Source organism: Solanum stenotomum, chromosome 11, assembly GCF_019186545.1.
Source record: "Solanum stenotomum isolate F172 chromosome 11, ASM1918654v1, whole genome shotgun sequence".
Classification (NCBI taxonomy): Eukaryota; Viridiplantae; Streptophyta; class Magnoliopsida; order Solanales; family Solanaceae; genus Solanum; species Solanum stenotomum.
This window is the reverse complement of record NC_064292.1, coordinates 47,309,321-47,330,816: the sequence shown is the minus strand read 5'-3', so window position 1 is coordinate 47,330,816 and position 21,496 is coordinate 47,309,321. Positions and strand designations below refer to the sequence as shown.

Sequence of the window (21,496 nt, the reverse complement as noted above, 5' to 3'; positions counted from 1 at the left end):
AATGTGAAATTTTGATAATTAACTTGTATCAATATTCTAAGGTGACTGGTGTGATTAGGGCATTTCTTAGGTTGTTTTATGTCTTTTTCTTGATTTTAATATATTTCAAACGTTAACGAATTAAAATTTTTGATACTTTTCGGACAATCACGAAAAAATCTAAATTTTTTAGATTGTATTCATATCGATATTCTGAAGTGACTGGTGTGATTCTGTAATTTTTAGAGGTGTTTATATATCTTTTTCTTTGTTTCTATATTTTTTGGACGTTTACGAATTAAATTTTTTGATATTTATCTATTAGTCATAAAAAAATGTGAAATTTTGATATTTTATTTGTATCGATATTCTAAGATAGTGCGTTTCTGGATTTTTGAGCTGTTTTTATGTCTTTTTCTTTATGTTTATATATTCAGACGTTTACGAATTAAATTTTTTGATATTTTCCAAGCAATTATGAAAAAATGTGAAATTTTTATATTTTATTAATTTCGATATTCTAAGGTGACTCGTGCGATTCGTGAATTGTTTGAGGTGTCTTTATGTCTTTTCTTGATTTTTATAATTTTGAACGTTTACGAATTATAATTTTTGATATTTTTCGGGCAGTCACGAAAAAATGTGAAGTTTTGATATCCCATTTGTATCGATATTTTAAGGTGACTGGTTCGATGCAGGAATTTTTTGAGTTGTTTTTATGTATTTTTCTTGATTCATATATTTTTTCGACGTTTACAAATTAAAATTTATGATATTTTTCTGGCAGCAACGAAAAAATGTGAAATTTTGATATTCTATTCATATGGATACTATAATGTGACTAGTGCTATTCGGGAATTTTTGAGGTGTTTTTATTTCTTTCTTTTTATCTTTATATGTTTTGGACGTTTACGAATTAAAATTTTTGATAGTTTTCATGCAGCCTCCAAAAATTGTGAAATTTTGATATTCTATTCTTTTGGATATTTTAAGGTGACTGGTGCAATTCAGAAATTTTTTGAGGTGTTTATGTTTCTTTTTCTTGATTTATATATTTTTTGGACGTTTACGAATAATTTTTTTTGATATATTCAAGCAAACACGAAAAATTGTGAAATTTTAATATTTTATTAGTATCGATATTCTAAGGTGACTCGTGTGAGTCGGGAATTGTTTGAGGTGTTTTTATGTCTTTTTTTATTCTTATATATTTCAGATGTTTATGAATTAAATTTTTTAATATTTTTGACCAGTCAAGAAAAAATGTGAAATTTTGATTTTTTATTCATATCGATATTCTACGGTGACTAATGCGATTCGGGAAATGTTTGAGGCTTTTTTATATCTTTTTCTTAATTTTTATATTTTCCAGACGTTTATGCATTAAAATTTTTGATATTTTTCAGGCAGTCACAAAAAAATGTGAAATTTTAATATTTTATTCGTATCGATATTCTTAGGTAACTGGTGCAATTCGGGAATTTTTTTTGTGTTATTATGTCTTTTTCTTTATTTTTATATTTTTCGAACGTTTATGAATTAAAATTTTTGATATTTTTGGGCAGTCACGAAAAAATGTGAATTTTGATTTTATTATTCGTATCTATATTCTATGGTGACTGTGAAATTCGAGAATTTTTGGAGGTGTTTTTTTATCTTTTTCTTGTTTTTATATTATTTGGACGTTTACGAATCAAATTTTTTGATATTTTTCGGGTTGTAAAGAAAAAACGTTAAGTTTTGATATATTCTATTAGTATCGATTTTCTAAGGTGAGTGGTGTGATTCAGGAATTTTTTGAGTTATTTTTATGTCTATTTCTTAATTCTTATATTTTTTGAACGTTTAAGAATTAATTTTTTTATATTTTTTGGGATTCCACGAAAATATGTTATATTTTGATATACTATTCTATGGATATTCTAAGATGACCGGTGCGATTCAGGAATTTTTTGAGTTGTTTTTATATCATTTTGTTGATTTTTATATATTTTCAACATTTACGAATTAAATATTTTGATATTTTCAAGTAGTCACAAAAAACTGTGAAATTTTTTATTTTATTCGTATCGATATTCTAAGGTGACTGGTGCGATACGGGAATTGTTTGTGTAGTTTTTATCTGTTTTTCTTGATCTTTATATTTTTCAGACCTTTATTAATTAATTTTTTTTGATATTTTCGGGCTTCCATGAAAAAATGTGTAATTTTGATATTTTATTCGTATCGATATTCTAAGGTGAGAGGTGTGATTCGGGATTTGTTTGAGGTTTTTTTATGTCTTTTTCTTGATTTTTATATTTTTCAGACGTTTTTGGATTAAAGTTTTTGATATTTTTCTGGTAGTCGCAAAAAATGTGAAATTTTGATAGTTTATTCGTATCAGTATTCTAAGGAGACTGGTGCGATTCTGGAATATTTTGAGGTGATTTTATATCTTTTTCATGATTTTTATATTTTTCGAACGTTTACGAATTAAATTTTTTGACATTTTTCGGGAAGTTACAAAAAATGTAAAATTTTGATATTTTATTCGTAATGTGTAATGACCCTCTAGGTCATTTTTTTTAAATTAAAGCATTCATTTCATCGTTTAGAGCGTTCCTGTAGCGACCCCAAGTCATTTATGACTTGCTGGCACTGACTGTTCGGTCGCCTGGTCGTTCGTTTGGGTTTTAGGCCCGTTCTCCTGTTTTGGAGATTTTTATAACTTGAAAAGTTGACTTTGGTCAACCTTCTTGGAAGACGTGCTCAGATGAAAATTCTGACAGCTAGGTTAGCTTCGGAAGATCGATTTTGGTCTAGAACGACCCTTTGTTCACTTCCCGAGACTTTAGATAGCAATTGTGGAATCTGGCTCAAATGATACTGGGTGTGGGACCCACTTTTCGTCGAAGCGAGCTCCAAATGGAAATTCCGCCTTCACCATTGAGTCCGAAATATCATTTCCAATCAGATTCCATATAAGGTTTGTATTTTTCCGACTCCGAACGAGTCCGAAACATCGAAATTTAAGTTTGGAGGGTTGTAAAATTTTGACGCGGCGGTGACGTGGCAGAGCCACGTGACGACACGTGGCAGAGGTGGAAATTTCCAGATTTTTAAGAACGAATTTCGTCCAAATTTTTGTTCAACTTCAAATTGAGATTGCTCCTTCATTTTTAATCCAAATTAAGTGATTCAAAAGGCAAACTTCAAGAGAATTTCGAGGGGAATCTAGCGGTGATCTCGAAAACGCGAGGGGAGGCTTCGTTGAGGTAAGAAATCAATTTTTAGCCACTGCCAGTGTGATTTTCGGATGTTTTGTTGTTGAATTTTTGAAATGTGAGATCTTGATCATCGTAAGTCCGTTTTGAGTCATTCTTGTGGCTAACTTGTAGAGTTTTTCGCAAGGATCGTCGTGGTATAATCTGTTTGGGTTGAAAGGGTCTCGTTTTTCCGGAAATTGATGATGAAAGGGCTGTCCTTTTTAATTATTGTGGCTGATTTGCGGTGTTGTGGGCATCTGTTTGTGCTAAAATTTTGGGATATTAGTTTAGTAAGGTAGTTGGGACGTTTCCACGGATTCGATTTTGAGATTCTAAGTGTGGGCCCCACAATCCCGTTTTAGACCCGATTTTGGGTCCGTCTCCGAAAAATATAATTTTAGTGTCAATATATTCGTAATGACGAGGTGATTAACCTTTTGTTAGTGGGGAAGCATTTGGAGACCGTTCGGAGAGGAAAAGATCCGGTACCGTGAGTTGGAGCACGCGTGATCGGCTTTCAGGTAGGCTATGGTTTTCTCTCGTGAGATTGAGCATGTTTAGGCAATTGTTTATTGATTTGCTTGAGTATGGAGGGGTTCGGGTGTCGAGCATGCTAAATTTCTATAATTCCTGCCTTAGACCTTATTTCGGGAAAGTGTTGGATTATGACAGCATGTCTCTTGATATTATTGAATAGCCATATCTGGTGGTGTATATGATAATATTGATTTGAAGTATGTTTGGCCTTAGTCTAGGCTTAGACTAGTGTTGCCATAGACTTGCGAGATTTCGGATGTCGTTGGGCAGTAGAACTTTTTCCGACGTCGTTTCGGACGGTTAGCTCCTTGTAGACTGATATAGCAGACTTGAGTCTGATAGTCGGTAACTCAGCTTATGACCTTGTATCCATAATGCCCTGCTTTTATATCGGCTACAAATACCCGGTTAAAGTCCGTGGTCTAGCTTACTCATTATTGGATACTTCCTCGGCGATTTGGGGTATATGAGGGTCGGACTAAAAGGATTATTTATGGTAATCGGTTTGGTGATATTTCCCGCGACGGATGGTTGGATATTGATTCTTAGCTACAGTACCCGGTTAGAGTCCGTGGTCCAGCTTACTTATTCCAGGTTTAGCTACAGTACCCGGTTCGAGTCCGTGGTCCAGCTTACCTGTGATCTGGTTTCAGCTACAGTACCCGGTTAGAGTCCGTGGTCCAGCTCATTTATGTCCAGGCTTAGCTACAGTACCCGGTTCGAGTCCGTGGTCCAGCTTACCTGTGATCTGGTTTCAGCTACAGTACCCGGTTAGAGTCCGTGGTCCAGCTCATTTATGTCCAGGCTTAGCTACAGTACCCGGTTCGAGTCCGTGGTCCAGCTTACCTGTGATCTGGTTTCAGCTACAGTACCCGGTTAGAGTCCGTGGTCCAGCTCATTTATGTCCAGGCTTAGCTACAGTACCCGGTTCGAGTCCGTGGTCCAGCTTACCTGTGATCTGGTTTCAGCTACAGTACCCGGTTAGAGTCCGTGGTCCAGCTCATTTATGTCCAGGCTTAGCTACAGTACCCGGTTCGAGTCCGTGGTCCAGCTTACCTGTGATCTGGTTTCAGCTACAGTACCCGGTTAGAGTCCGTGGTCCAGCTCATTTATGTCCAGGCTTAGCTACAGTACCCGGTTCGAGTCCGTGGTCCAGCTTACCTGTGATCTGGTTTCAGCTACAGTACCCGGTTAGAGTCCGTGGTCCAGCTCATTTATGTCCAGGCTTAGCTACAGTACCCGGTTCGAGTCCGTGGTCCAGCTTACCTGTGATCTGGTTTCAGCTACAGTACCCGGTTAGAGTCCGTGGTCCAGCTCATTTATGTCCAGGCTTAGCTACAGTACCCGGTTCGAGTCCGTGGTCCAGCTTACCTGTGATCTGGTTTTAGCTACAGCACCCGGTTAGAGTCCGTGGTCCAGCTCACTTATGTCCAGGCTTAGCTACAGTACCCGGTTCGAGTCCGTGGTCCAGCTTACCTGTGATCTGATTTCAGCTACAGCACCCGGTTCGAGTCCGTGGTCCAGCCCACCCGTGCCCGACCTTTGGCTACAGCACCCGGTTCGAGTCCGTGGTCCAGCCCATATAGGTTGACTCATTAGCTATAGTACCCGGTTCGAGTCCGTGGTCCAGCTTGCACGTGGTGTATTCCCAATTCCTCACTAAAGCTTCAGTTTAGTCTTGATTACTCTCATCTGTAGGTTGAGGTTTTGGAGGTTGGAGAGATTCCGGTTAAAGTCCGGGACGTAATGAGATCTTGGAATATGATTGGGAATGGTTCAGTTACAAGTCCGGAAATTGGTAATATTGTGATAGACCTTCTAGCTCCATTATTTTACTTCAACTGTCAGTCCATCTGCCGGGCTTATGGGGGTCCGTGCAGGTGGTTTCTTTTATTGTGCACGAGCGTACCCGTCGGGTTTATGGGAGCCCGGCGGAGTTAGTTAGATTGCTTGTCTTTGTTGCCTGTACGCTCGTGTACATACCCCCCATTTACTACTCTTTGCACTTGATGTGACCCTTTATTTGCATTTCAGTTTACTTTTGCTTATCTTGCTCAGTCGGCCGATGATGCCTACTGGGTACCTGTTGTTTTGGTACTCATGCTACGCTCTGCATCTATTTTGTGATGCAGGTCCGAGCACTAGTAGCCAGCGTTGATCGAGCTTGGAGTAGACTTATCTGGAGACGGGGGTGAGCACACGGCGTTCTGTACTATTTCGGTCTCCATCTGTATATATAGACTTGTCTTCTTCCCTTCGAGACAGTCCAGTCTCTGTTGTCCAGTTTTGGGACTTGTACTCATTTTGTAGTAGCTCTGTACTAGTGACTTCCAGGTTCTGGGAGGGATCTTTATTTGTATATAAGTTTTTGGTTTGCGTCCGCCTGTTTATATTGTTATTTGCCTACTCTTGTTTGATTTCTACCCTCAGACCCATTACTTGTTGTTCCGGGTTACGGGTTGGCTTACCTACTGGTGGGTTATAGTAGGTGCCATCATGACTTGATAAATCGGGTCGTGACAAATTGGTATCAGAGCCCCAGGTTCGTCGGTCTCACTTGTACAGAGCTAACGTCTAGTAGAGTCCTGCAGATCGGTACGGAGACGTCCGTTACTTATCTTCGGGAGGCTACAGGATGTCTTTAGGAACGTGCTGCTTTTGTATCACTGTCGTGCATTGTGTGTCTTATCGATTTCTGAAAATTTTACTTGTACCACTCTTTTATAGGGATGGCTCGCACGCGTGGTAGGGCCCCAGCTAGGGGTAGAGGCCGACCTCGAGGTCGTGCCAGAGCTACAGCACCAGCCCAGGACCGAGAGCAAACTCCAGAGCCGGTGATAGAGCCACCAGCAGCTCCAGCACCGCAGCAGCCGATGGGTCCGGGATCAGCCCAGCCACCGCCCGAGCCTGTGGCAGCTCCAGATATACAGGCGATGCTCGTACAGATACTAGCTGCCATTGGGGGTATGCAGCAGGCCCCAGCTCCAGTTGTTCCAGTACCGCAGGGCCAGCCTACACCAGCGGCACCGATTGTCCAGCCTGACGATTTGGAGAGCGTCATGCCACTACGGGAGCAGAAGATGCTCGGTGTGTTCCTTAGACTATCACCGCCGAGGTTTTCTGGGGCAGTGGGGGAGGATGCCCACGAGTTTCTAGTTACTTGCCGCGAGCGGCTACAGACTTTGGGTTTAGTGGAGTCGAGAGGGGCAGACTTCACCGCTTACCAGTTAGACGGTCCCGCCAGGCAGTGGTGGCGTACATACTTAGAGACCAGGCCAGCTGGGTCTCCACCGGTCACATGGACTGAGTTTTCAGAGGCCTTCTTGGCCCGATTTATTCCCAGGAGCATCAGAGATCAGCTCAGAGATCAGTTTGCTCGGTTAGAGCAGGGCTCCATGACAGTATCAGAGTATGAGGCCCGATTCCACGAGCTCTCCAGGCATGCCGCCATGATATTACCTACTGAGGAGGAGAGGGTTCGTTGTTTTGTTCGGGGTTTGAGACTACAGTTGCGGATTGAGACTCAGTCTTTAGTCTCAGCGGGCCGCTCATTTCTAGATGTAGTGGACCATGCCCGCACTATCGAGCAGCTCCGTCGCGAGGCCCAAGGGGGCAGCGGCAAGAGACCTAGACAGGAGGATAGCTATGATAGGCGCCGTTTCAGACCCCGAGGGTCTTATGATAGATCCCAGCAGAGGTTTCAGTCGGGTCAGTCTAGTAGCCCCTTCCAGGCTGCTCTCCAGGCATCAGAGGGTGATCAGCACCGCCATATTGGTTTTAGTGCCGGTCCTAGTCGGGGCCGAGATAGTTCACAGATGGGTTCTTCTGGCCGGGGTAGCCGACCTCCAGCTCTCAGTCGACAGTTCCAGGGGTGTTATGAATGTGGGGGGTTAGATCATTGGGCCCGCGAGTGTCCCCATCGCAGGTTAGCCTTACCCGCTCCACAGGCAGCTAGGCATGCGCCAGCACCTCCAGCTAGAGGCAGAGGCCAGGGACAGGACCGTAGGGGTGGTCACCAGGGTATACGGGGTGGTCCCCGAGGAGGCAGATTAGGGGGCAGAGTCGATGCACAGGGTAGGGGAGTCCAGGCCCACTTTTATGCAGCTCCAGCTAGAGCAGATGCTGAGACCTCGGACGATGTGATCACAGGTACAGTGTTATTATGCCAGCAGCCCGCCTTGGCTTTATTTGATCCAGGCTCTACTTTTTCGTATGTTTCTGTCTACTATGCCTCTCGATTGAGTTTGATGTCTGAGCCTCTGGTAGCGCCGTTGCGTGTGTCGACCCCCGTGGGTGAGTCTTTAGTAGTGGATCAGGTATTTCGATCTTGCTTAGTTACTATCCAGGGGTGTGACACCCGGGCTGACCTTATATTGCTTGACATGGTTGATTTTGATGTGATTCTGGGCATGGATTGGTTATCCCCTTATCGCGCTGTTTTAGATTGCTTTTCTAAGACCGTTACCTTAGCCATTCCCGGTATTCCTCCGGTGGTGTGGCAGGGATCTCGTGGTAGCACACCAGTTGGGGTTATTTCTTTTATTCGTGCTAGGAGGCTAGTGGCTAGCGGATGCTTATCATATTTGGCCTATGTACGTGATGTGAGTAAGGAGGTTCCTCCGGTTGAGTCAGTTCCTGTTGTTCGTGACTTCATAGATGTGTTTCCTACTGATCTACCTGGCCTACCCCCAGAGCGTGATGTCGACTTTCCGATTGAGCTTGAGCCAGGTACTCGCCCTATTTCTATTCCGCCATATCGGATGGCTCCTGCAGAGCTCAAGGAGCTCAGTGTTCAGCTTCAGGATCTCTTGGGTAAGGGATTCATTAGGCCTAGTGTATCGCCTTGGGGTGCCCCAGTCCTCTTCGTGAAGAAGAAGGACGGTACTATGCGATTGTGTATTGACTACAGGCAGCTGAACAAGGTGACAGTGAAGAATCGATATCCTCTGCCTAGGATCGATGACCTATTTGACCAGCTACAGGGAGCTTCAGTGTTCTCTAAGATTGATTTGAGGTCCGGTTACCACCAGTTGAGGATTAGGGCAGCGGACATCCCTAAGACCGCATTTAGGACTCGTTATGGCCATTATGAGTTCTTGGTGATGTCGTTTGGGTTGACTAATGCCCCTGCTGCCTTTATGGACTTGATGACGCGTGTGTTCAGGCCTTATCTTGATTCCTTCGTCATAGTCTTCATTGATGACATACTAGTATACTCGCGGAGCCGGAGTGAGCATGAGCAGCATTTGAGGATAGTGCTCCAGACTTTGAGAGATCAGCGGCTTTATGCCAAGTTCTCAAAGTGCGAGTTTTGGCTTGAGTCTGTAGCCTTCTTGGGGCACGTGGTGTCCAAGGAGGGTATTAGGGTTGATCCGGCGAAGATTGAGGCTATTCGTGATTGGCACAGGCCCACTTCAGTTACTGAGATTCGGAGCTTCGTCGGACTAGCAGGCTATTACAGACGCTTTGTTGAGGGCTTTTCTACTATTGCAGCCCCGTTGACTCGATTGACTCGTGTTGATGTTCCTTTTGTTTGGTCAGAGGAGTGTGAGGCGAGCTTTTTGAGGCTCAAGGAGTTATTGACCACCGCTCCTATATTGACTCTTCCAGTTGAGGGCGAGGGCTTCACGGTATATTGTGACGCATCCGGCGTTGGTTTGGGTTGTGTATTGATGCAGCAGGGCCGGGTTATTGCTTATGCGTCGAGGCAGCTTAAGATTCATGAGCGCAACTACCCCACCCATGACTTAGAGTTGGCGGCGGTAGTTTTCGCACTTAAGATTTGGAGGCACTACTTGTATGGAGTTCGATGTGAGATCTATACCGATCACAGGAGTCTTCAGTACATCATGAGTCAGAGGGACCTTAATTCGAGGCAGCGTCGTTGGATTGAGCTCCTAAAGGACTACGACCTCTCTATTCTCTATCATCCGGGCAAGGCGAATGTGGTAGCGGACGCCTTGAGCCGGAAGGCAGTGAGTATGGGTAGTCTAGCCTTCTTATCTGTTGAGGAGAGACCCTTAGCTTTGGACATTCAGTCCTTAGCTAATAGCATGGTTCGGTTGGATATCTCAGATTCTAGATGCGTCTTGGCCTTTATGGGAGTTCAGTCTTCTTTGCTTGATAGGATCCGTGGTTGCCAGTTTGAGGATGATACTTTGGTGGCCCTTAGAGATCGAGTGTTAGCGGGTGATGGTGGTCAGGCTACCTTAGATCCTGATGGAGTGTTGAAATTTGCCGGCCGCATCTGTGTTCCGAGAGTTGGAGATTTGATACAGTTGATACTTTCTGAGGCCCATGAGTCTAGATACTCTATCCATCCAGGCACAGCGAAGATGTATCGCGATTTGAGGCAGCATTACTGGTGGAGTGGCATGAGGAGAGATATTGCTGACTTTGTTTCCCGTTGCTTGTGTTGCCAGCAGGTAAAGGCCGAGCATTTGAGGCCTGGTGGTGTGTTTCAGAGATTACCCATTCCGGAGTGGAAGTGGGAGCGTATCACTATGGACTTCGTTGTGGGGTTGCCTCGGACTTCTAGAGGTGTTGACAGCATTTGGGTCATCGTGGATCGATTGACCAAGTCAGCACACTTCCTTCCTGTTCATACTACCTTCAGTGCTGAGAGGTTAGCTCGTATCTATATTCGGGAGGTAGTTCGTCTTCATGGTGTGCCTGTTGCTATCATTTCAGACCGAGGTTCACAGTTCACTTCCAGCTTTTGGAGGGCTTTTCAGGAAGAGTTGGGAACCCGTGTCCACCTTAGCACAGCATTTCACCCACAGACGGATGGTCAGTCAGAGCGTACTATTCAGGTCCTTGAGGATATGTTGCGGGCTTGTGTTATGGATTTTGGAGGTCAGTGGGACCAGTTCTTGCCTTTGGCGGAGTTTGCGTACAATAACAGCTACCACTCTAGTATTCAGATGGCCCCGTTTGAGGCCTTATATGGTAGGCGTTGTCGCTCTCCAGTGGGTTGGTTTGAGTCTACAGAGCCTAGGCCGCGTGGTACAGATTTGCTTCAGGAGGCCCTGGATCAGGTGAGGGTGATTCAGGATAGGCTCAGGACGGCTCAGAGTAGGCACCAGAGTTATGCGGATCAGAGGCGTCGACCTTTGAGATTCTCTGTTGGTGATCGGGTATTCCTCCGTGTGTCGCCCATGAAGGGCGTGATGAGGTTTGGGAGGCGGGGCAAGCTTAGCCCCAGGTACATTGGGCCATTTGAGATACTCCGGACAGTTGGAGAGGTTGCTTATGAGTTGGCCCTACCTCCAGTATTTTCAGCCATCCACCCAGTGTTTCATGTTTCGATGTTGCGGCGGTATGTTCCTGATGAGTCCCATGTGCTCCAGTATGATGCAGTCGAGTTGGATGATCGTTTGACATTCGTAGAGGAGCCAGTTGCCATTCTATCCAGAGATGTGAGGAGATTGCGCTCGAGAGCCATTCCTGTTGTTAAGGTCCGTTGGAGACATCGTCCAGTTGAGGAGGCTACCTGGGAGATCGAGCATGAGATGCGGGCACAGTTCCCCGACTTATTTGAGCATTCAGGTACTTCTTGACTCTTACTTTCGCGGACGAAAGTTCTTTTAGTAGTGGATATTGTAATGACCCTCCAGGTCATTTTTAAATTAAAGAATTCATTTCATCGTTTAGAGCGTTCCTGTAGCGACCCCAAGTCATTTATGACTTGCTGGCACTGACTGTTCGGTCGCCTGGTCGTTCGTTTGGGTTTTAGGCCCGTTCTCCTGTTTTGGAGATTTTTATAACTTGAAAAGTTGACTTTGGTCAACCTTCTTGGAAGACGTGCTCAGATGAAAATTCTGACAGCTAGGTTAGCTTCGGAAGATCGATTTTGGTCTAGAACGACCCTTTGTTCACTTCCCGAGACTTTAGATAGCAATTGTGGAATCTGGCTCAAATGATACTGGGTGTGGGACCCACTTTTCGTCGAAGCGAGCTCCAAATGGAAATTCCGCCTTCACCATTGAGTCCGAAATATCATTTCCAATCAGATTCCATATAAGGTTTGTATTTTTCCGACTCCGAACGAGTCCGAAACATCGAAATTTAAGTTTGGAGGGTTGTAAAATTTTGACGCGGCGGTGACGTGGCAGAGCCACGTGACGACACGTGGCAGAGGTGGAAATTTCCAGATTTTTAAGAACGAATTTCGTCCAAATTTTTGTTCAACTTCAAATTGAGATTGCTCCTTCATTTTTAATCCAAATTAAGTGATTCAAAAGGCAAACTTCAAGAGAATTTCGAGGGGAATCTAGCGGTGATCTCGAAAACGCGAGGGGAGGCTTCGTTGAGGTAAGAAATCAATTTTTAGCCACTGCCAGTGTGATTTTCGGATGTTTTGTTGTTGAATTTTTGAAATGTGAGATCTTGATCATCGTAAGTCCGTTTTGAGTCATTCTTGTGGCTAACTTGTAGAGTTTTTCGCAAGGATCGTCGTGGTATAATCTGTTTGGGTTGAAAGGGTCTCGTTTTTCCGGAAATTGATGATGAAAGGGCTGTCCTTTTTAATTATTGTGGCTGATTTGCGGTGTTGTGGGCATCTGTTTGTGCTAAAATTTTGGGATATTAGTTTAGTAAGGTAGTTGGGACGTTTCCACGGATTCGATTTTGAGATTCTAAGTGTGGGCCCCACAATCCCGTTTTAGACCCGATTTTGGGTCCGTCTCCGAAAAATATAATTTTAGTGTCAATATATTCGTAATGACGAGGTGATTAACCTTTTGTTAGTGGGGAAGCATTTGGAGACCGTTCGGAGAGGAAAAGATCCGGTACCGTGAGTTGGAGCACGCGTGATCGGCTTTCAGGTAGGCTATGGTTTTCTCTCGTGAGATTGAGCATGTTTAGGCAATTGTTTATTGATTTGCTTGAGTATGGAGGGGTTCGGGTGTCGAGCATGCTAAATTTCTATAATTCCTGCCTTAGACCTTATTTCGGGAAAGTGTTGGATTATGACAGCATGTCTCTTGATATTATTGAATAGCCATATCTGGTGGTGTATATGATAATATTGATTTGAAGTATGTTTGGCCTTAGTCTAGGCTTAGACTAGTGTTGCCATAGACTTGCGAGATTTCGGATGTCGTTGGGCAGTAGAACTTTTTCCGACGTCGTTTCGGACGGTTAGCTCCTTGTAGACTGATATAGCAGACTTGAGTCTGATAGTCGGTAACTCAGCTTATGACCTTGTATCCATAATGCCCTGCTTTTATATCGGCTACAAATACCCGGTTAAAGTCCGTGGTCTAGCTTACTCATTATTGGATACTTCCTCGGCGATTTGGGGTATATGAGGGTCGGACTAAAAGGATTATTTATGGTAATCGGTTTGGTGATATTTCCCGCGACGGATGGTTGGATATTGATTCTTAGCTACAGTACCCGGTTAGAGTCCGTGGTCCAGCTTACTTATTCCAGGTTTAGCTACAGTACCCGGTTCGAGTCCGTGGTCCAGCTTACCTGTGATCTGGTTTCAGCTACAGTACCCGGTTAGAGTCCGTGGTCCAGCTCATTTATGTCCAGGCTTAGCTACAGTACCCGGTTCGAGTCCGTGGTCCAGCTTACCTGTGATCTGGTTTCAGCTACAGTACCCGGTTAGAGTCCGTGGTCCAGCTCATTTATGTCCAGGCTTAGCTACAGTACCCGGTTCGAGTCCGTGGTCCAGCTTACCTGTGATCTGGTTTCAGCTACAGTACCCGGTTAGAGTCCGTGGTCCAGCTCATTTATGTCCAGGCTTAGCTACAGTACCCGGTTCGAGTCCGTGGTCCAGCTTACCTGTGATCTGGTTTCAGCTACAGTACCCGGTTAGAGTCCGTGGTCCAGCTCATTTATGTCCAGGCTTAGCTACAGTACCCGGTTCGAGTCCGTGGTCCAGCTTACCTGTGATCTGGTTTCAGCTACAGTACCCGGTTAGAGTCCGTGGTCCAGCTCATTTATGTCCAGGCTTAGCTACAGTACCCGGTTCGAGTCCGTGGTCCAGCTTACCTGTGATCTGGTTTCAGCTACAGTACCCGGTTAGAGTCCGTGGTCCAGCTCATTTATGTCCAGGCTTAGCTACAGTACCCGGTTCGAGTCCGTGGTCCAGCTTACCTGTGATCTGGTTTCAGCTACAGTACCCGGTTAGAGTCCGTGGTCCAGCTCATTTATGTCCAGGCTTAGCTACAGTACCCGGTTCGAGTCCGTGGTCCAGCTTACCTGTGATCTGGTTTTAGCTACAGCACCCGGTTAGAGTCCGTGGTCCAGCTCACTTATGTCCAGGCTTAGCTACAGTACCCGGTTCGAGTCCGTGGTCCAGCTTACCTGTGATCTGATTTCAGCTACAGCACCCGGTTCGAGTCCGTGGTCCAGCCCACCCGTGCCCGACCTTTGGCTACAGCACCCGGTTCGAGTCCGTGGTCCAGCCCATATAGGTTGACTCATTAGCTATAGTACCCGGTTCGAGTCCGTGGTCCAGCTTGCACGTGGTGTATTCCCAATTCCTCACTAAAGCTTCAGTTTAGTCTTGATTACTCTCATCTGTAGGTTGAGGTTTTGGAGGTTGGAGAGATTCCGGTTAAAGTCCGGGACGTAATGAGATCTTGGAATATGATTGGGAATGGTTCAGTTACAAGTCCGGAAATTGGTAATATTGTGATAGACCTTCTAGCTCCATTATTTTACTTCAACTGTCAGTCCATCTGCCGGGCTTATGGGGGTCCGTGCAGGTGGTTTCTTTTATTGTGCACGAGCGTACCCGTCGGGTTTATGGGAGCCCGGCGGAGTTAGTTAGATTGCTTGTCTTTGTTGCCTGTACGCTCGTGTACATACCCCCCATTTACTACTCTTTGCACTTGATGTGACCCTTTATTTGCATTTCAGTTTACTTTTGCTTATCTTGCTCAGTCGGCCGATGATGCCTACTGGGTACCTGTTGTTTTGGTACTCATGCTACGCTCTGCATCTATTTTGTGATGCAGGTCCGAGCACTAGTAGCCAGCGTTGATCGAGCTTGGAGTAGACTTATCTGGAGACGGGGGTGAGCACACGGCGTTCTGTACTATTTCGGTCTCCATCTGTATATATAGACTTGTCTTCTTCCCTTCGAGACAGTCCAGTCTCTGTTGTCCAGTTTTGGGACTTGTACTCATTTTGTAGTAGCTCTGTACTAGTGACTTCCAGGTTCTGGGAGGGATCTTTATTTGTATATAAGTTTTTGGTTTGCGTCCGCCTGTTTATATTGTTATTTGCCTACTCTTGTTTGATTTCTACCCTCAGACCCATTACTTGTTGTTCCGGGTTACGGGTTGGCTTACCTACTGGTGGGTTATAGTAGGTGCCATCATGACTTGATAAATCGGGTCGTGACATAATGTTATTCTACGGTGACTGGTGCGATTCAAGAATTTTTTGAGGTGTTTTTATGTCTTTTTCTTGATTTTAATATTTTTCGGACGTTTACGAATTAAATTTTTTTATATTATCCAGCTAGCCACGAAAAAATGTGTAATTTTGATATTTTATTTGTATCGATATTCTATGGTGACTGGTGCGATCCGGGAATCTTTTAGGTGGTTTTATGTCTTTTTCTTCATTTTAATATTTTTTAGACCTTTACAAATTAATTTTTTTTATATTTTTCAGGCAGTCACGAAAAAATGTGATATTTTAATGTTTTATTTTTATCGAAATTATAAGGTGACTGGGAGATTCGAGAATTTTTACACGTGTTTTTATGTGTTTTTCTTGATTTTTAAATTTTTCGGATGTGTTCTAGTTAATTTTTTTGATATTTTTCGTGCAGTCACAAAAAAATTTGAAATTTTTGATATTTTATTCGTATCAATATTTTAAGGTGACTGTACGATTCGAGAATTATTTGAGGTGTTTTTATGTCTTTTCTTGATTTTCATATATATTTTGATCTTTTACGAATTAGAATGTTTGATATTTTTCGACCAGTCAAGAAAAAATGTGAAATTTTGATATTTTATTCATATCAATATTAGTTGACTGGTGCGATTCAGAAATTTTTTGTGATGGTTTTATGTCTTTTTCTTGATTTTTATGTTTTTCGGTAAGTCAGGAAAAAATGTAAATTTTTGATATATTATTTGTATGGATATTCTAAAGTGAATGGTGCGATACGGGAATTTTTTCAGGTGTTTTATGTCTTTTTCTTGATTTTTATATTTTCGGACGTTACCAATAAAATCTTTTGATATTTTTCAGGCAGTAAAAAAAAAAAATTCTGATGTTATTTTCGTATCAATATTCTAAGGTGACTGGTGCAATTCGAGAATTCTTTGAGAAGTTTTTATGTCTTTTTATTGATTTTTATATTTTTCGTACATTTACGAATTAAAATTGTTGATATTTTTCAGGCAGTCAAGAAAAATGTAAAATTTTGATATTTTATTCATGTCAATACTCTAATGTTACTGGTGCGATTCAGGAATTTTGTGAGTTGTTTTTATGTCTTTTTCTTGATTTTTATATTTTTCGGATATTTACGAATTAAAATTTTTGATATTTTTCTGGCAGTCAAGAAAAAATTTGAAATTTGGATATTTTATTTGTCTCGTTATTCTAAGGTGACTAGTGCGATTCGAGAATTTTAAGAGGTGTTTTTTTATGTCTCTTTATTATTTTTATATTTTTTGAACGTTTACGAATTAAATTTTTTGATATTTTTTGGACACTCACGAAAAAATGTAAACTTTTCATAGTTCATTTGTATCGATATTCTAAGGTGATTAGTGCGATTCGGGGATTTTTTGATATGTTTTTGTCTTTTTCTTGAATTCTATATTTTTCAGATGTTTAAAATTAAAATTTTTGATATTTTTCGGGAAGTAACGAAAAAATGTGAAAATTTACTATTTTATTCGTTTCGATATTCTAAGGTGGCTGGTGCGATTCGGGAATATTTTTGAGGCGTTTTTATTACTTTTCTTGATTTTTGTATTTTTTAGACGTTTACGAATTAAAATTTTTGATATTTTTTGGGCAGTCTCAAAAAAATGTGAAATTTGATATTTTATTCGTATCGATATTCTAAGGTGACTGGTGCAATTCGAGAATTTTCTGAGGTGTGTTATGTCTTTTCCTTGATTTTATATTTTTGCAGATGTTTACGAATTAAAAATTTTGATATTTTTCGTACAATAACGGAAAAATATGAAATTTGATATTTTGTTCGTATCGATATTCTACGGTGACTGGTACGATTCAGAATTTTTTTGAGATTTTTTATGTCTTTTTCTTGATTTTTATATTTTTCTAACGTTTACGAATTATAATTTTTGATAATTTTTGGTCAGCCAAGAAAAGATGTATAATTGTGATATTTTAATTGTATCGATATTCTAAGGTGACTAGAGCAATTCAATTTTTTTGAGGTACTTTTGTCACGACCCGATTTCTCAAGTCATGATGGCACCTACTATAACCCACCAGCAGGTAAGCCAACCCGTAACCCGGAACAACAAGTAATGGGTCTAAGGGTAGAAATTAAACAAGAGTAGGAAAATAACAATATAAACAAATAAAGATCCCTCCCAGAACCTGGAAGTCACCAGTACAGAGCTACTACAAAATGAGTACAAGTCCCAAAACTGGACAACAGAGACTGGACTGTCTCGAAAGGAAGAAGACAAGTCTATATATACAGATGGAGACTGAAATAGTACAAAACGCCGTGTGCTCACCCCCGTCTCCGGATAAGTCTACTCCAAGCTCGATCAACGCTGGCTACTAGTGCTCGGACCTGCATCACAAAATAGATGCAGAGCGTAGCATGAGTACCAAAACAACAGGTACCCAGTAGGCATCATCGGCCGACTGAGCAAGATAAGCAAAAGTAAACTGAAATGCGAATAAAGGGTCACATCAAGTGCAAAGAGTAGTAAATGGGGGGTATGTACACGAGCGTACAGGCAACAAAGACAAGCAATCTAACTAACTCCGCCGGGCTCCCATAAACCCGACGGGTACGCTCGTGCACAATAAAAGAAACCACCTGCACGGACCCCCATAAGCCCGGCAGATGGACTGACAGTTGAAGTAAAATAATGGAGCTAGAAGGTCTATCACAATATTACCAATTTCCGGACTTGTAACTGAACCATTCCCAATCATATTCCAAGATCTCATTACGTCCCGGACTTTAACCGGAATCTCTCCAACCTCCAAAACCTCAACCTGCAGATGAGAGTAATCAAGACTAAACTGAAGCTTTAGTGAGGAATTGGGAATACACCACGTGCAAGCTGGACCACGGACTCGAACCGGGTACTATAGCTAATGAGTCAACCTATATGGGCTGGACCACGGACTCGAACCGGGTGCTGTAGCCAAAGGTCGGGCACGGGTGGGCTGGACCACGGACTCGAACCGGGTGCTGTAGCCAAAATCAGATCACAGGTAAGCTGGACCACGGACTCGAACCGGGTACTGTAGCTAAGCCTGGACATAAATGAGCTGGACCACGGACTCTAACCGGGTACTGTAGCTGAAACCAGATCACAGGTAAGCTGGACCACGGACTCGAACCGGGTACTGTAGCTAAGCCTGGACATAAATGAGCTGGACCACGGACTCTAACCGGGTACTGTAGCTGAAACCAGATCACAGGTAAGCTGGACCACGGACTCGAACCGGGTACTGTAGCTAAGCCTGGACATAAATGAGCTGGACCACGGACTCTAACCGGGTACTGTAGCTGAAACCAGATCACAGGTAAGCTGGACCACGGACTCGAACCGGGTACTGTAGCTAAGCCTGGACATAAATGAGCTGGACCACGGACTCTAACCGGGTACTGTAGCTGAAACCAGATCACAGGTAAGCTGGACCACGGACTCGAACCGGGTACTGTAGCTAAGCCTGGACATAAATGAGCTGGACCACGGACTCTAACCGGGTACTGTAGCTGAAACCAGATCACAGGTAAGCTGGACCACGGACTCGAACCGGGTACTGTAGCTAAGCCTGGAAAAAGTAAGCTGGACCACGGACTCTAACCGGGTACTGTAGCTAAGAATCAATATCCAACCATCCGTCGCGGGAAATATCACCAAACCGATTACCATAAATAATCCTTTTAGTCCGACCCTCATATACCCCAAATCGCCGAGGAAGTATCCAATAATGAGTAAGCTAGACCACGGACTTTAACCGGGTATTTGTAGCCGATATAAAAGCAGGGCATTATGGATACAAGGTCATAAGCTGAGTTACCGACTATCAGACTCAAGTCTGCTATATCAGTCTACAAGGAGCTAACCGTCCGAAACGACGTCGGAAAAAGTTCTACTGCCCAACGACATCCGAAATCTCGCAAGTCTATGGCAACACTAGTCTAAGCCTAGACTAAGGCCAAACATACTTCAAATCAATATTATCATATACACCACCAGATATGGCTATTCAATAATATCAAGAGACATGCTGTCATAATCCAACACTTTCCCGAAATAAGGTCTAAGGCAGGAATTATAGAAATTTAGCATGCTCGACACCCGAACCCCTCCATACTCAAGCAAATCAATAAACAATTGCCTAAACATGCTCAATCTCACGAGAGAAAACCATAGCCTACCTGAAAGCCGATCACGCGTGCTCCAACTCACGGTACCGGATCTTTTCCTCTCCGAACGGTCTCCAAATGCTTCCCCACTAACAAAAGGTTAATCACCTCGTCATTACGAATATATTGACACTAAAATTATATTTTTCGGAGACGGACCCAAAATCGGGTCTAAAACGGGATTGTGGGGCCCACACTTAGAATCTCAAAATCGAATCCGTGGAAACGTCCCAACTACCTTACTAAACTAATATCCCAAAATTTTAGCACAAACAGATGCCCACAACACCGCAAATCAGCCACAATAATTAAAAAGGACAGCCCTTTCATCATCAATTTCCGGAAAAACGAGACCCTTTCAACCCAAACAGATTATACCACGACGATCCTTGCGAAAAACTCTACAAGTTAGCCCCAAGAATGACTTAAAACGGACTTACGATGATCAAGATCTCACATTTCAAAATTCAATAACAAAACCATCCGGAAATCACACTGGCAGTGGCTAAAATTGATTTCTTACCTCAAACGAAGCCTCCCCTCGCGTTTCCGAGATCACCGCTAGATTCCCCTCGAAATTCTCTTGAAGTTTGCCTTTTGAATCACTTAATTTGGACTCAAAATGAAGGATTAATCTCAAGTTGAAGTTGGATGAAAAATATGGACAAAATTCGTTTTTAAAATCTGGAAATTTCCATATTTCACTCCTCTGCCACGTGTCGACACGTGGCTCTGCCACGTCACCGCCGCGTCAAAAATTCTACAACCCTTCAAACTTAAATTTCGATGTTTCGGACTCGTTCGGAGTCGGAAAAATACAAACCTTATATGGAATCTGATTGGAAACAATATTTCGGACTCAACGGTGAGGGCGGAATTTCCATTTGGAGCTCGCTTCGATGAAAAGTGGGTCCCACACCCAGTATCGCTTTGAGCCAAATTCCACAACTGCTATCTAAAGTCTCGGGAAGTGAACAAAGGGTCGTTCTAGACCAAAATCAATATTTCGAAGCTAACCTACCTGTCAAAATTTTCATCTGAGCACGACTTCCAAGAAGGTTGACCAAAGTCAACTTTTCAAGTCGTTACAACTTTTATGTCTTTTTCTTGATATTTCTATTTATTATACGTTTACGAATTAATTTTTTTATATTTTTCGGGCATGTCACGAAAAAATGTATAATATTGATATTCTATTCATATCGATATTCTAAGGTGACTAGTGCGATCCAGGAATTTTTTTGAGGTGTTTTTATATCTTTTTCTTGATTTTTTAATTTTTCGGACGTTTACATATTAAAATTTTTGATATTTTTCGAGTAGTTATGATAAATGTAAAAATTTGATACGTTATATGAATTGATAATCTAAGATGATTGGTGCGATACAAGAATTTTTTGAGTTGTTTTTATTTCTTTTTCTTGATTCTTATATATTTCGGACATTTACGAATTAAATTTTTTGGGCAGCTATATAAAAATGTGAAATTTTGATATTCTATTTGTATCGATATTATAAGATGACTGGTGTGATTAGTGAAATTTTTTGAGATATTTTATATCTTTTTCTTGATCTTACGAATTAAAATTTTTGATATGTTATTAGTATCGATATTCTAAAATGACTGGTGCGATTCGAGAATTTTTTGAGGTGTTTTTAATACTTTTTCTTGATTTTTATATTTTTCAAACGTTTACAAATTAAATTTTTTGATGTTATATTCATATCGATATTCTAGGGTGACTGGTGTGATTCGGGAATTTTTTGAGGTGTTTTTATTACTTTTTCTTGATTTTAATATTTTTTGGAAGTTTACGAATTAAATTTTTGATATTTTTTTGGTTGTCATGAAAAAATGGAAGTTTTGATATTTTTTTTGTATCAATATTCTAAGGTGACTTGTGTGATTCAGGAATTTTTTGATGTGTTTTTATGTCTTTTTCATGATTTTTACATTTTTCAGACGTTTTTGAATTAAATGTTTTGATATTATTTAGGCAGTCACGAAAAAATGTGAAATTTTGATATTTTATTCGTATCGATATTCTATGGTGACTGGTGCGATTCGGAAATATTTTGAGGTGTTTTAATGTCTTTTTCTTGATTCTAATAATTTTCATATGTTTACGAATTATGTTTTTTTATATTT

The 21,496-nt window shown here is 42.1% G+C and overlaps 1 protein-coding gene and 2 long non-coding RNA genes across 3 annotated transcripts; 2 read left to right on the top strand and 1 right to left on the bottom strand.

Moving 5' to 3' along the window:
• Positions 1–3,183: 3,183 nt before the first annotated feature.
• Positions 3,184–6,666, top strand: LOC125843805 (uncharacterized). The gene is made up of 4 exons (XR_007444061.1): positions 3,184–3,236; positions 3,672–3,748; positions 5,897–5,955; positions 6,492–6,666. It is a non-coding gene; the product is annotated as an uncharacterized LOC125843805 (long non-coding RNA).
• Positions 6,667–7,339: 673 nt separating this feature from the next.
• Positions 7,340–15,003, top strand: LOC125843802 (uncharacterized). Its single transcript, XM_049523008.1, has 2 exons — positions 7,340–7,913; positions 14,738–15,003. The coding sequence occupies exons 1-2, from the start codon at positions 7,580–7,582 to the stop codon at positions 14,761–14,763; spliced, it is 360 nt and encodes a 119-aa protein (XP_049378965.1). The 5' UTR covers positions 7,340–7,579; the 3' UTR covers positions 14,764–15,003.
• Positions 15,004–17,180: 2,177 nt separating this feature from the next.
• On the bottom strand, positions 17,181–19,996 carry LOC125843804 (uncharacterized). Its single transcript, XR_007444060.1, has 3 exons — positions 19,871–19,996; positions 19,360–19,436; positions 17,181–17,526 (listed from the first exon to the last, which is right to left on the bottom strand). It is a non-coding gene; the product is annotated as an uncharacterized LOC125843804 (long non-coding RNA).
• Between the last annotated feature and the right edge of the window lie 1,500 nt (positions 19,997–21,496).